Source organism: Hordeum vulgare, chromosome 3H (genome assembly GCF_904849725.1).
Source record: "Hordeum vulgare subsp. vulgare chromosome 3H, MorexV3_pseudomolecules_assembly, whole genome shotgun sequence".
NCBI classification, from domain to species: Eukaryota; Viridiplantae; Streptophyta; class Magnoliopsida; order Poales; family Poaceae; genus Hordeum; species Hordeum vulgare.
Window position 1 is genome coordinate 589454264 of NC_058520.1, and position 14209 is coordinate 589468472.

Genomic DNA, 14209 nt, shown 5'->3' on the forward strand with positions numbered 1-14209 from the left:
TTCTTTCGCCTGAGCTTGGGTGTGTTTGGCTGCGCTTTTGTTACAAGGCCGACGCGGCCCCTGCGTGCTGACTACCCGTATTCTATATGGAACAGGGGTCGATGTGTCTAAAGACTACTCGGTGACGACATTTGCATAGCAGCCTCCACTTCCAGCGGTATGTATTCCGAGGGTACGAGTTGGGAAACACGGGTCAGCCGAATACCAGATGTTCCTGGAGCTCCTTTACCTTGACCTCTGAACACAGATCGGCTTGCCCCTCCTTCTCCAGCTTCGAGTGATGCTCCTCCCGCTCGTTGAGCTCCTTCTCCCATGCCTTCTAGTCCTCCCCCTCCTCAAGCTCCGTGTTCCTCGCCCAAAGCTTCTCCAGCGACTTCTCCACTGCCTTCTCCTGCTGAGTGAGATCCTCCCTCTCCTCGTGGTCCTTGAGCAGAGCTGACTCCCGCTCCTCAAGATGCTTCTCGCACTGAGTGAGCTCCGCTCCTCTCGCTTGAAGCTCTAGAAGCTCATGCTCCTTGGACTCAATATCCTACTCCTCCGACTCAATCTCCTCCAGACACCCCCTGATCTTCTCCTCCCTCTGCCCCATCTCCTCCTTTCTTGCGCTCTTGTCGACACAGAATCTCTCCTTGTCGAGACCGAGTTGGCACCAAGCGCTCGTAATGTTTGTCTTGGCTTTCTTGATCTCATACTCCTGCCACACGCTGAGATACATGGCGTTGGAGGTGATGTGCCCAGGATGCGAATGCAAGAGAGGGTGCCGGCCGTGGGGCTTGTGGCTGCCATGTGGTTGGAGTAGTGACTGAGGCACATCAGTTTTAAATAGCGGGCTACGGCAAATAGCGGTGAGCCTCTAAATCAGCTATAGCGGGCTATAGCGGTATATTTGTACATGATACCATTTAACGACATCTTGTTGAAAAGGCTATAGCAAGGCTATAGCGGGGCTATAGCGGGCTATTTAAAACTATGGTTGAAACCCATTAGGCCTCAGGCGTGCAGGCGGAAGTTGGCCACAGGGTTGGTTGTTCGTCTGCGCTGGATTTGCATGCACAACTTATTATTGAAAAGTTTACAGTAATCTTTTGTACTCCCTCCGTTTCTTTTTACTCCGCGTATAAGATTTGATCAAAGTCAAACAACATAAAGTTTGATCAAATTTATATCAAAAATATGAATATATACTATATTAAAATTATATAGTATGAAAATACATCTCGTGGTGCATCTGATAATATTGATTTCATGTTGTGAATGTTGATATATTTTTAATATAAAGTTAGTCAAACTTTACAAAGCTTGACTTTGACCAAACCTTATATGCAGACTAAAAAGAAACGGAGGGAGTAAATATCATCGCTTACCTAATAAATTGTTTCCCAGGAGCTTCACTTTATAGCCTTTTATATGTTTTGTGATTTTGAGTGGGGAGATTAATTATTTGGGTCTTTTTCTTTGAGCGGTGTGAACCGTGTGACTCCATGTAAATCGGTAAATGTGACACTAGCTAACGGATACGGGTGAACTGCTTCTTTTTTCTGAGCAACCATGATGAAAGGCCTTTTTGTTTTAGACAACCTTAAGGCAAAGGGATTCTTTTGTACAACAATGATGAAAGGAACGTGGGCCTTAAGGGTTATTTTGTGTGGCCGAATTAAGCACACAATTAAGCAAAAATTACATTGGTTAATCTCCATCATAAGAACTCAGTCCCCCAGATGACTGGCTCATAATTTCCATTTAACATGGTAATTAAATTGTACTCCCTCTGTACCATGATATAAAAGCATCTTTTACACTGGTGTAGTGTTGAAATCGCTCTTATAATATGGGATGAAGGGAGTAGATGGTCTCTAATTAGTATAAGGTATGGAGGTATAGGCAGATGGTAGATACACTAGTATATTTAGAACTAATAAATGAGCTTAATGTATTAACACATATGGTCCACCCTTCTTAAAGTTTTGATTTATGCAATTCAATAATTCATCCTATAGGGTATGCAACACTTGATCTTGCAGGCGGTGTATGATTTTTTTTTGCGGGTGAGTTGGTGTATCCTTTGAGCTCTACAAGCTCAATCGGTATAAGAATATCTTATTTTACTTGTTATCCTTTGAGCTATACATGCTCAATTGTTTTAAGAATGTCTTGTTTTACTTTCTAGTGACTCATATATAGTTAACACTTAACCCAAAAAAAGAACACTTGACCTTTGTTTAATCTACATTATACCATATGAATATCATGCAGTAAGCTCTAACGTAATCATCTACTCATATCAGTAGCTTTGGTTTTCATTAAAATATAGCTCCTCAGCTTCCACCAGATGTAGAGAACAGACTGTTGGAATTAATTGAAACACATGGATGGCGAGATTCGAGTTCTTTCTTATGAAAATATTTTAATGTGTGGTGGATGGATATCTAACGCAATCACATGGCACTCCATCCCGCGCACCCTTTTTTTTTTAAAAACGATATCTTGCCTTAGCTCAATATTTTCACTCTATATGCATGTAGTATGTTTATCATACCACCTACTTGTCATATCTTTTGTGAGAATAGTTGCCCATAGATGATACTCTTGATAAAGAAATAAGTCCCAATTACGGGAAATACGATACTTGCATTGTTGCTTGGACTAGGAGGCATCCAGGAGCAATCAGCTGGTACATGGTTCAGATTCCGTACATTACAATTTTGCAAGTGGCAAAGCTCAACTATTGGGTGTTCATGCTCATGGGATACAATTCAAAAACGGAGTAGGGAAACTGAATGACTGTATCTAGCAGAGGGATCACTCAGGTGACAAAGGGGTCCTCTCGGTCACTGCAGTTACAATGTTGCAGATGGCAACGACTCACTCTGCAGCAAGATTGAAACTGTTCTGAACATGCAGCAGACTTGTTGAATGGCTGTTGGAGAACTACTCAGCTACCTTCTCTAACCTGACCTGAATAGTCGCAAGACCAGTGATGTGCCGAAGGAGCAAAAGTGAGAACTGATTTCTTTCCTACAAGATTTAACTGCTCCCTCCATTCCTAAATATAAGGTGTATAGTTTTTGGCACAGAAATTAAAGAACGGAGGTGGAGGGAAAATTTCACAAGTTTTGGATGAGATTACACCTGACTAATTGACATCAGAAAATAGAGGAGCTTGCCTGATATAAGGAAATGTTATAAAATCCCTAAAACAAATATCCAAAGGAGTGGTGAAACGCAATACACCTTATATTTCGGATTATTTTTTCAAAAATATGTACACCTTATATCAAGGAACGGAGGGAGTACCTCTTCATCATCTAGATATGGCTCTGTTTCCTCCTTGTACTTTCTAGTCTATGGACCACTGACATTGCCGGCATATATTACTAGTTGCAATGGCCGTCCAAGTATGTCAATCTAGTGCTTAGACCTGTTAAGAAAATATTTAGATTCTGATGAGGTTTCACAAGTGTATGCATGCCACTAAGTACATTATCTGGTATGTGTAAACTGGTTGATGATGTATTAAGATCTTTAGTATGGTTTTAGAGTCAAGATATCTCAAATTGAATGTCTTACCAACCTACTAGCTAAAGTACCATTCATATTAACCTCACTCTTATAAGATCTAGATGAGCATAAAAGTCTTAACACATGTCATCAACCCATCGTCTAAATTTATTGTTCATGCAATACAAAAAGGTGAAGCCATAGAATACAACACTTGGTCTTGTCGTTAGGCATACTTTGAGGTCTAACAGCTGAATTGTCGCCAAATCGATATTGTTGTACTGTTTTTGTATTACTTCTAATTTACACGGCTTTAATTCATTTCACAGCATATGAATGTGAAGCGCTAAACATACGTTTTATTTTGACTAGCTTCGATTCACACGTTATCTTGTATCACATGTCATTCAAAATATAACTGTTCTGCTTAGGCCAGGGGCATCCAGAGAACGTTGAATCAAAGTACAAGGATAGTGGGATCTGTTGAAGCCGTAGATCGACTAGGCATAGATAGATCCGGAGTTACCATGTACTCACCTAATCCCGAGCCCGATGAACTCCCTGCTCCGGCCATTGGTGCCGGTGTAGTCGTCGGTGGCGTGAGGGAGGAGGTGTGGTCGTGGGTGGTGCTTCCCGTGAGCACTGCGCAAACCCTAGATCGGAAGGGGATTTAGGTGGGGAGTCTGCCGGCGCGGTGAACCTCGTACCGTGCGCCCCGGCCCCCATCACTTTATATATAGCACAGGTCACAGGGGCCCACCAACCATAACGGGTTAGGCGCCCCTGATCAGGGCGCATAGATCAAGGGCCCGGTGGGCCGTTGGGCCCACGCGGAAGAGATCAACCTAACAGGATCCAGCCTGGTTCAATAGATACGGTTTTGACGTTTGTTGGATGGATACCAAATGCAACCACCAAATTTTCCTTATTTAAGAGCAATGGATCTTGCCTTAGTACAATATATTCGGTTGGCATGCTTGTGGGCTGCTTACCATTCCCTAGTTGTTGTAACTCTCCGGAATAGTTTCACCGTAGTTAGAATACTAGATGAAGAGCGAAAGCCCAATAACGAGAAATTTGATATGTACTTTGCTGCTTGGATTATGAGGCATCCGGGAACGATCCATTGCTGGACATTGAAATCTCTCGTCGTTATGAGCGACGTCTGGGGCCACTCTTATTTTGCATGGTCGGCGCAGCCGCTGTGCAACCACATATTCATTCTCTCAGGGTCAATACTGGCGTCAGAGCCGGGGTCGCTGCATTTTGAGAGTAATTGGTGAAGTCGAGGACATTTCGACTCGTTCATTGTGTAGCAGCTTCGTATTCTGTTAGAAATAAGCCACGCCTCCGTGGTGGCCTGCGTGTACATGACTAGGTCTAGTGCGAGTTTGGCGGCGTTCGTGCGCGTGTGCATCTCATCAGCTAACTAGACTGATGTGCATGCATGGAGAGCTAGCTAGACGGGCATGCTTGTGTTAGTTGTGACTAGTAAGCTTGCACGTGCAACGCACTTATTATCATGTAATTTTTGTTACTAAAAAAATTGTAACTTTTTATCATTCGTCCCCGGAAGATTCCATTTTGAGCACTGACACCTGACATATTTCTGCACACTTTGAGGTGGTGGATTGCCTGAGCTTGAAAGAGCCTGCTGGATCCGTTCTGTTTCCTTTGCACTTGCCATACATGTTTGCAAGCAATTGAGGTGCGTCCTCTGGTCCCAGGATGGCCACCACTTCTTGTAATGAGGGAATGCCTCAAATATGGTCTTTGGAGGCAGAGGGAGAATCGGCGATCTGTTCTCAGTTGGCAAATTGTGGATGTAGCCCCTTTTCCTGGCAGCTGCACACAGATGAAGAGAATCCACAAACTCTGGTTGAATGTCAAACAGAAATCTTGAAATTTTCGCCCATACACCTTTTGGAGCTCGGGCCACATTTTCATAGTAGAAATAAGGTGGTCCAATAGCCAGTTCAGGAAGCACTCGGGTCATTGATAGTCCCCAACCAGGAAGGTTAAACCCAATCATTGGATTTGGGAGAGGCATTGGTTCCTCATCGCTGCCATCCAAGGAAGGTCGATTCCCTTGTGCTCCACCTCCATATCTCTTCCTCTTTTTCTTGCTCTCTTCAGTCAATCTATTTCTCTTTATCCCTCCAAAGGAATCGAAGCATCCAGCTGTAACCTGCCAGTGTACACAGATTCCAGTGTCCTTCAACAAACTAAAAGAGCGAAATCATTTTCCTATTCAAATGCACATCAAACCACAAGTTACCTGACGGTCCGATAAGTTTCTAGAGTGACAAGCTTCTTCAACTTGTGATGCAGTAATTGAGTCAACCAATACAGAAATATCAGCATCCATGCCTAGGAAAATTCAAACAGAAGTATATAGCATAAGATCCCTTGACCATGAAAGAATGACGGTCAAACGGGGGCATACCACATATCAGAATTGTCATGTTTGCTTCATCTTCAGAAAAGCCCATGCCTCGCAATGATTTTATCTTCTCGTCCTTCTCTGACATCTCTCGTAGAAAATCCTGCACAAAGATACGACAAAAGCCGAGATTAGATGTCAGATCTAACAGGTAGATGTTGCTTTCCTGAGGTTGGTCTTGGAGGGCAGTTTGATGCAACTAATGTGGTAAGTGATGTTCTTTTCCAGCATTATGATCATTTTGCGTAGCTGAAAGTCAAAAGAAGAATCTTGAACTATTGCCATTTAAATCTTAAAGGCCTCGTTTGTCCCAACCTGCATGCTAGTTTTCAACCCACCTTTATGGAGAAGCAAGGAGCTGGGTTGCAGCACAAACTTTACAACAGTGCAGGATAGAATTATTTAGGTCTAGCTATATTCTTGCTTCTTTCTATAGTACTACCTCCATCCCAAATTTCTTGTCTTAAGTTTGTCTAAAAATGGATGTATCTTAATACTAAAATGTGACTACATACATCCATATCTAAACAAATCTAAGACAAGAATTTTGGGACGGAGGGAATATTGAGCATTCAAGTTTAGCTTCTGTTTTTTCCGAACTCTTCTGAGCTCAATATGATTGTAAACTATATTTTGGACTACAAAATACATCAAAAACCATAACCGTTGCATGAATTTAGATTTCTGCAGGTTAAAGCAGCTGTAGCATGTGTAATATCTTCTCTTGGCTCAAGCAGCTGTAATATAATTTGCTTGTAGCAACATAAATCCACAAGTTGTAAGCCATGTTACTGATATTCAAACGCATAAGAACTGAAGAGAAAACGAATTGTGTCTAACAGAAATAAATTTCCTGATTCATGAAAATCACAAACAAGCACGACAACAATACGCTCAGTTTCTACTGTTTTCCAGTTTGTTTGATTGCCCTGTGGGAGGTATTGTCTAACGTTATAAAACTCACTCCTTATATTACGCTCTTATAAGATAAAATTTTAACATGGTGAAAATTCTATGTAAAAAATCAAGAGCTCAAACTTCAAGACGAAATGCTACTACATTGATGAAATCCCCAAGCAGTAAGTACCAGGGGTGCTCAAGGTGTGCATAGCAAAGATTTCACAAATATCAACATACATATGATGAAATAATTCCTGGCTACTGAACTGAAGATAATTAAGCAACTTCCTCACCACCAGAATCATCAGAGCTTGACTCTCTACCACCAGCATCATAGTCACCATCCCAGTTCTCAAAATCAAGATCATTGTCATCTTCAACAATAGGTGGGTTGCAGCCAGAAGTAGAGTGATTGCCCACTGCATCATCATCACCTAGTGCCTGCATTTCACATCTCAATCGGAATAAACGACCCTTTGCATGAATCAAGAGTGCTACCGAATAAATTCAGTAATAAAGCACATGGATATAAATAGTCAAATACCTTATACGTGAGGAGTAGCTCGAGCAACGCATCTGCATCACTATGTCGTGAAATCAGAAGGCGTTAAAAAAAGGTACTAACACAAACATGATAAATAAAATGGAACTGATTACTTTTATATTACCAATCTCCTTAATACTCCTCACGACCATCTCTTTTGGGAAGCCCATTGCCACAAATCCCTCGATCAAAGAAGTAGGCGGTGCTTCCCCGTTGATCCACCCCTTGGAACTCTTTAGGCAGTTACATGAATAAATATGACACCATGACCATAATTATAACAAATCATGGATAGCTCTTGCGCTGAAATACAAAACTTATATCTGACTTACGAGCGTGGATGGGCCAGGAGCATCGAAGTTCCTCATGGTCGGAGTCAATGAGGGCTCAACCTCACCATCACTGTCCCACTCGAACTTGTCATTGTCATCACTATCACTGGTCCAGCCCTGTGATATGAGTTAAGCACAACTCGATTAATATTGAAAGCAAACCAAAAGAAAAGCAATTATCTAGAATAAATTGGTGCGAGAGAACAATAATTTTATCATGCCACAAGCCCACAACAACCATAAGATACCACAACTGAAATCTCCGCCATGAAATCAGTGCAACTGCATTTGACTTTAGAGTTCAAAATGCGTCCAAAGGGAAGAAGGAAAAAACATATTTTTATTGAAAAAACTCCCCTCGACGACTGTCACAAGAAGAAATTAAGCTAATGCCCGGAAAATATACATCAGTGCAATGAAAAACAGTTTGATTTGTAGTTTTGGGGATGTCTAAGTAACCAAAGTATGTGCTATGTTTCAGATAGTGGGAAGGATAGTTCGCTGGGTAGTATGACACGACGTGCATAGTATTTACAAATCATGATGGAGCAAACTAAAGTGATCAAGTAGGTAATACTGAAAAGGTAAGCAGATTGATCAGGATTGCCATTATCATGCCTAGAGTAAGATTAACTAAACAAGCACTACTGCAGTACCATTTTGATGCTTTTACCAAATGGATAAACAACAGTGTCTGCAGTTCAAATGAACCGTGCAGATGCATGAGCGCTGGACTACGCATCGTGTGGTGCCTGCAGGCAGGAAAGACACGACAGCTCGCGTGAGGCTCCCTTGATGATTGTGATGGGATCAGGTGATGAGGAGAATGGATGGGGAAGAGGAGAATGGCCATCACCGCGGCTGCGCTCGTCCCTCTCTCTTATCTCTCTTCACGACGGGCAGAAGGGATGAGACTTCCGATCAGATGAGGCGAGCAAAAGCGGGGGCGATTTTACTCGGGAGAGAGACGAGATCGGGGGCGAGGGGTTCGGGAGAGACGAGACGTGGGACGTGGTGTGATGACAGTTTTAGGAAGTGCGGCTGCTTTTTTCCTTCGATGGAAGATAAGGAGGTGGGAGGGAGCACGTATGAAGGAGGTGAAGGAGGTCGAACCATCACAACGACATATTGCCCTTTAATAGTAGAGGCATATTCCCACTCCAGGAAATTAAACAGTGAATGGCCATAAAACAGAACATTAATTGAGCCCAGGGAGGTAGTATCACGTCATAAGGTGGTTATGTTCTTGGCAATAGTAGCTAAGCAGTAATTTGTTCAATACGGGTTAAAACATGCTCAGTGAACCAAGGTAAACTACAAAGGAACTAACTGCTTCAACTGAAAGTTCGATTCTCTATGCAGAAAAAAGGAACAAAATTGAAGTAATCTAATACTTTGGAGCTTCATCCTAGAAGAAATGTACCAACCAGGTTTGCTCGCAGCAGTTTCTTCTACGCTGGTAGAAGATGTTTGGGTCACTTAGCTATCATTCCCTCCATCATCTTCGTCATCCAGATTAAGAAGCGAGAACATGTTCTCAGCCTTACTCATTTCCCCATTTCCTTCTGTCTGGTATAATCAACACACCTGTTCCTGTATCACCTAAAGCACCCAACTCCTCGATTAAAAATGAGCCTTTGTATATATATAAAAAAGGACGGTAACATAATAATATCCATGGCACTCAAATCAAGCAGAGCTGTGTGCACCGAATGAGAAGTTTAACAGGATTAATGGAAGAGAAAGTTGATCATTTGCACATTTGGTTGCCCCTCTTTGCACCCTAATTCTAATTATTTGTCTTTTCTAATTATACTATAGTACCCATTACCCTTTCCTTTCTCCTAATTTCTTTGTAGCTAACACTCAGTTTTTCTTCCCCGAGTCCATCGCTCTTACTGCTACACCTAGTTCGACGACCCAAGTCAGACCGACCTGGATGTCTGTTTACCTATCCCACAACCGAAGGAACGAACCTTGTTCCACGACCAAAGTCAGTGAGAACCAACCTCGATGTATGTTTACCCTATATCCCACAATGGAAGGAAGGAACGAACCTTGTGCTCGCGCGTCGATGGTGGTCCGTCGGAGGAGGAGGGCGAAGATGCCGCGGGCCTCTGCGGCTGGGCGAGGAGGAGACGCCAGTGGAGGCTGTCCGGAGGTGGGGGCGGACGAGCCGCGGGCTGCTGCAGCTCGGGCAGGAGGAGGCGCGCACCGGCCGCGAGAGGTGTAGGGGCGAGCGAGGCGAGCGGACGGCATGGGCGAGGCGCACGGGGTACAGGGCGAGCGGGCGGCACAGGCGGGCGGGGCGCGGGGGCGGCGCGGGCGGGCAGGGCGAGGGGGCGGCGCGGGCGGGGCGAGGGGGCGGCATGGACGGGGCGCACGGGGTGCAGGGCGAGAGGGCGGCGCGGGCGGGCGGGGCGAGGGGGCGGCGCGGTCGGCCGGGCGAGGCGCGCGGGCGGAGCGACCGGGAGGAGGCGCTAAGAGCGGGGCGAGGTGGGCGAGCGGGGGACCGGGAGGAGGTGGGCGAGCGGGAGATAACCGCGAGACGACGTGGGGGTGGGCGATTAGCGCTAACGAAAATTGTTTAGTTTCGTTAACAACGTATCTTGATCGTTGATGATGTAATTAGATGACTGAGATGATGAGTTGGATCTGTTCTCTCGTGCTTTTAATAGTAGAGATGTAGTGGCTAGGCCGTTGGCCAAGGTTGTGGGAGAGGCCGTTGGCCTTGTGTTGGGGTAGGTCCGCGACGTGCGCGTGTGGGGCGCGGACCAGGCCAAGCGGATCGTGGCATGCGAGCAGCGTCGTGTGTGTATGGGCACCGGTGTTAGTCTGGTATAAAAAAAACCCATTTGTACTCTTGTAAGCTGAGCCGAGCCGAATATAGGAAAGAAAAGGTCGCGGCGTTCGTCGCCGGGAGGGCGTCCTTCGCCGGCCGCAGGCGTTTGTCGTCCGGTAAAATTCGTCTCCTCGTGTTCTTTTGTGATCGTTCGTCAATCGTTGCTTTCAACATATTCACCTTCGCGGCGTAAAAGAAAAGGCGAGTTTTATGAGAACTTTTAGTCGAGGATTCCCCGCTCTTGTATAGAGACCAATAAAATGTTCGCTCTGCTCACCTGCTTCCCCGTTCCGATCAACCTACAAAATATAAGACCTTTTAGAGATTCCACTAAAAGACTGCATACAGAGCAAAATGAGTGAATCTATACTCTAAAATATGTCTATATACATCATGTAGTTTATAGTGCAATCTCTAAAAGGTCTTATATTTAGAAACGGAGGGAGTAGTTACTAGTCCCAGCATGAGCGTCAACTATTTACGTGAGAGCGCTTCGAGCATCAACCATCTCTGGGGTCCGGTCCAGAGGCGAAGCCAGCTATCTGTCGTGGTTTGGCAAATTCCATGCCTAAACTGTCATCCTAACACGTGTGTATATATATATTTGCGAGAACGTTCAGATACATATATATAAACTCTAGTATTAGCCAGCATAATTTAAGGATTTTTTTTAAAGATAATTTAAGGTTTTGGGCTGAGAGGTAGTTACTGCCGATTGAATAATGGGCCATGTGGCCATGCCCGTGGGCCATAAACCTGTGAATGATCGAGACTTCTGCCCCTGCAGACATGTATAGTCTTTTGAGATCGTGAGACCGAGAGGCGCAGCTAGGGTACGGCCGCACCGCACAGACCCACGGCAGCCACCAGTCAGCCACAGGTAGGTTATCAATGTTTATCAATGTTTGAAATCTCTCGTAAAACAGAAAAATTATCAATGTTTCACAATTTTCAATACTCTTTTGAAGCCCTGTATTGTTGGAGTACTCCAATTAAATATGTATATGAATATTGGTACACAAAGACATGTATACAATAAAAGGCTATACAAATTATGTAAATTGTTTTGGCTGAATCCATCGGACGCACAAGCAAGCCTTTTAGGGCAATTAAAATATTCTAATCAGAGAAAATACTCTATCTTGGAAGCCCAGGTGAAAGCCCAAAATAGGTCTGGGCTGATTTACCGATTCTCGTGTCTCTTGTGAAAAGTGCGTGCGCATCATTCGCAAGACCGGGATAATTATTCAAAATATTGGATGACATTGGACCTAAACTTTTCATTTGCATTAACAATTTACGAACCATCAAATGTTCACCCATTTCGACCAAGTTGTTGATATTGGTAAGTACCATTATAAAGGATGTAATATGTTTGATATTTGTAAGATAATGAAAAATTCGAAAGGCGTGACTATAAAATGCAAGTGACTTGGAGGCCATGGAGGTTTGATGGTATTTAATTTAGGTTTGTCGAATTAACTTATCACATTTTTTCAACGTTTCAGGAAAATGAAAAGCTACAAGTGCAGCTATGAAGTTATTTTGTACTACTTAATTTATGGTAAGTAAATCAATAATAAAAAGAAACAATATGTTACTACCACCATCTCAAAATAGAAGACATTTTTCGGCTAGTTTACGTGTGCACTGCTTTAGCACAAGGCAGAGGACAGATGAGTAGCAGCCTCAGAGGTTTAAGAGTCGGTAAAAGGCGGAGGTGTCACGCCCCCACTTCTGTCGGTGGAATGCATGGTGTGGGTGTGGAGGTCAAGGAGAGGCTTGGCAACTAGAAGGACACGATGATGAGCTGGCCGCGACAGAGGAGGGCCCCAACAACAAGGGGGCGAGGCAGACGAGGTTCCCGGTATTGAGGGGGCACGGTCGAGAAGGTTCCCAACTAGGGTTTAGGGCAGGGCCGCGGCAGCAAGATGGAGACACCACGGCTTGCGACGACGATGGATGCAAAGTAGGAGGACGCGACATGGGAGGAGGGAAGCGACGGCGGCAAGGAAAGGTGTTCAAGGGCGACGGCGGGGAATAATCTAGGATTTTGAAACTGACTTTTTGCGAGGAGGAAAAGGGTGGTTTGGGGGGAACACAAAAGACGAGTCTAGATGTGGCGGACGCATCTAGGAACCCGCCACAGCTATATCTCTACTATTAAAGGGGATCTGCCGTCGTCGTGATGGTTCGACCACGACAGACCCCCCGTCGCTAGAGCTAACCCTTTCACCGATTTTTATTCATCCTTCCATAAACCAGGCGACCCTTTCACCGATTTTTTTCCAACCCTCTATAAACCGGTTCAATACCGCACCTCGTACGATCAACATGACAGTTGACAACAAACCCACTAACGCACGCACGCACGCAGCACCGCCCCCCTTCCTCGAGAGAGTTCAGTTTCCCTTCTATTCCTCCTCTTCCTCGCAGGAGAAGCAGCATACGTAGATGTAGCATTGCTCTTTTTAAAGTAAGCATCGGTGAACCGTGGACGCGGCGATGGGTGGACCAATGATGTGCATGTGTTCCTCGACGCCCCGCTTGCCGCATTGCTCTTGCAGATTCGGATCACGGCCTCAAGCGCCGTGATCTCGAGCCAAATGTCGCTGCCGACGGCCGCAACGCCAGCCATGGACGACCCCGGCTCCGAGATCGAGTACGAGATACCCGCCGTCGTGCGTGTGCACAAGAGCGGCCGCGTCGTGCGCTTGAACGGCACCGACACCGTGCCTCCCTCCCCGTGCGGTGACCCAGCCAACGGCGTCTCCTCCAAGGACGTCGTCCTCGACCCGGCCGCAAACATATCTGCCCGCCTCTACCTCCCCGCCGCCGTCGCGGCGGAGCCCGGCAAGAAGCTCCCTGTGGTCGTGTTCTTCCACGGCGGCGCGTTCATGATCCACACCGCTGCCTCCCCGCTCTACCACAAGTACGCCGCCTCCCTCGCCGCCGCGGCCCCCGCCGTCGTCGTCTCCGTCGACTACCGCCTCGCCCTGGAGCACCCTGTTCCAGCCGCCTACGAGGACGCCTTCGCGGCCCTCAAGGCCGTCGTCTCCTCGTGCCGGCCGGGCGGCGCCGAGCCCTGGCTCGCCGCGCACGGCGACGCGTCCCCGTCGTCCTCGCCGGCGACAGCGCCGGGGCCAACATGGCGCACCGCACGGCCGTCAGGCTGCGGAAGGAACGCATCGAGGGATACGGCGACAAGGTCAGCGGCATCGCGCTACTGCACACCTACTTCTGGGGAAAAGAACCGGTCGGCGGGGAGCCCACCGACGCCGCCCTCCGCGGCGGCATTGACCAGGTGTGGCATGTTGCCTGCGGCGGTAAGCTCGGCCTCGATCACCCGTACATCAACCCCGCGGCGTCGCCGGAGGATTTGAGCCAGCTCGGGTGCGTCCGTGTGCTCGTCGCCACGGCCGAATACTGCTGGTTCGTGGAGAGGTCGTGCGCCTACGCGGCGGGGGTCAAGTCCGGGTGGGGCGGCGAGCTCGAGTTCTACGAGACTAAGGGCGACGGGCATGTCTACTTCTTGCGCAAACCCGACTGCGAGACCGCCGCCAAGGAGCTCGCCGTCGTGGCCGACTTCGTAAGGCGTTGTTGAGTCTTTTTCTCTTGTTCGCCCGGCGAATGATTCAGTAACAGAGGCT

At 46.3% G+C, this 14209-nt stretch overlaps 1 protein-coding gene and 1 pseudogene across 1 annotated transcript; one reads left to right on the forward strand and one right to left on the reverse strand.

The window, feature by feature from the left end:
* Positions 1-529: 529 nt before the first annotated feature.
* LOC123442140 (DNA (cytosine-5)-methyltransferase DRM2-like) lies at positions 530-10088 on the reverse strand. The gene is made up of 11 exons (XM_045118226.1): positions 9775-10088; positions 8391-8469; positions 7718-7834; positions 7507-7618; positions 7386-7429; positions 7127-7282; positions 5945-6044; positions 5777-5868; positions 5509-5686; positions 5052-5343; positions 530-779 (listed from the first exon to the last, which is right to left on the reverse strand). Exons 1-11 carry the CDS (start codon positions 10086-10088, stop codon positions 530-532), a joined length of 1734 nt encoding a protein of 577 aa, XP_044974161.1.
* Positions 10089-12835: 2747 nt separating this feature from the next.
* LOC123440876 lies at positions 12836-14186 on the forward strand (annotated as a pseudogene).
* The last annotated feature ends 23 nt before the right edge of the window (positions 14187-14209 follow it).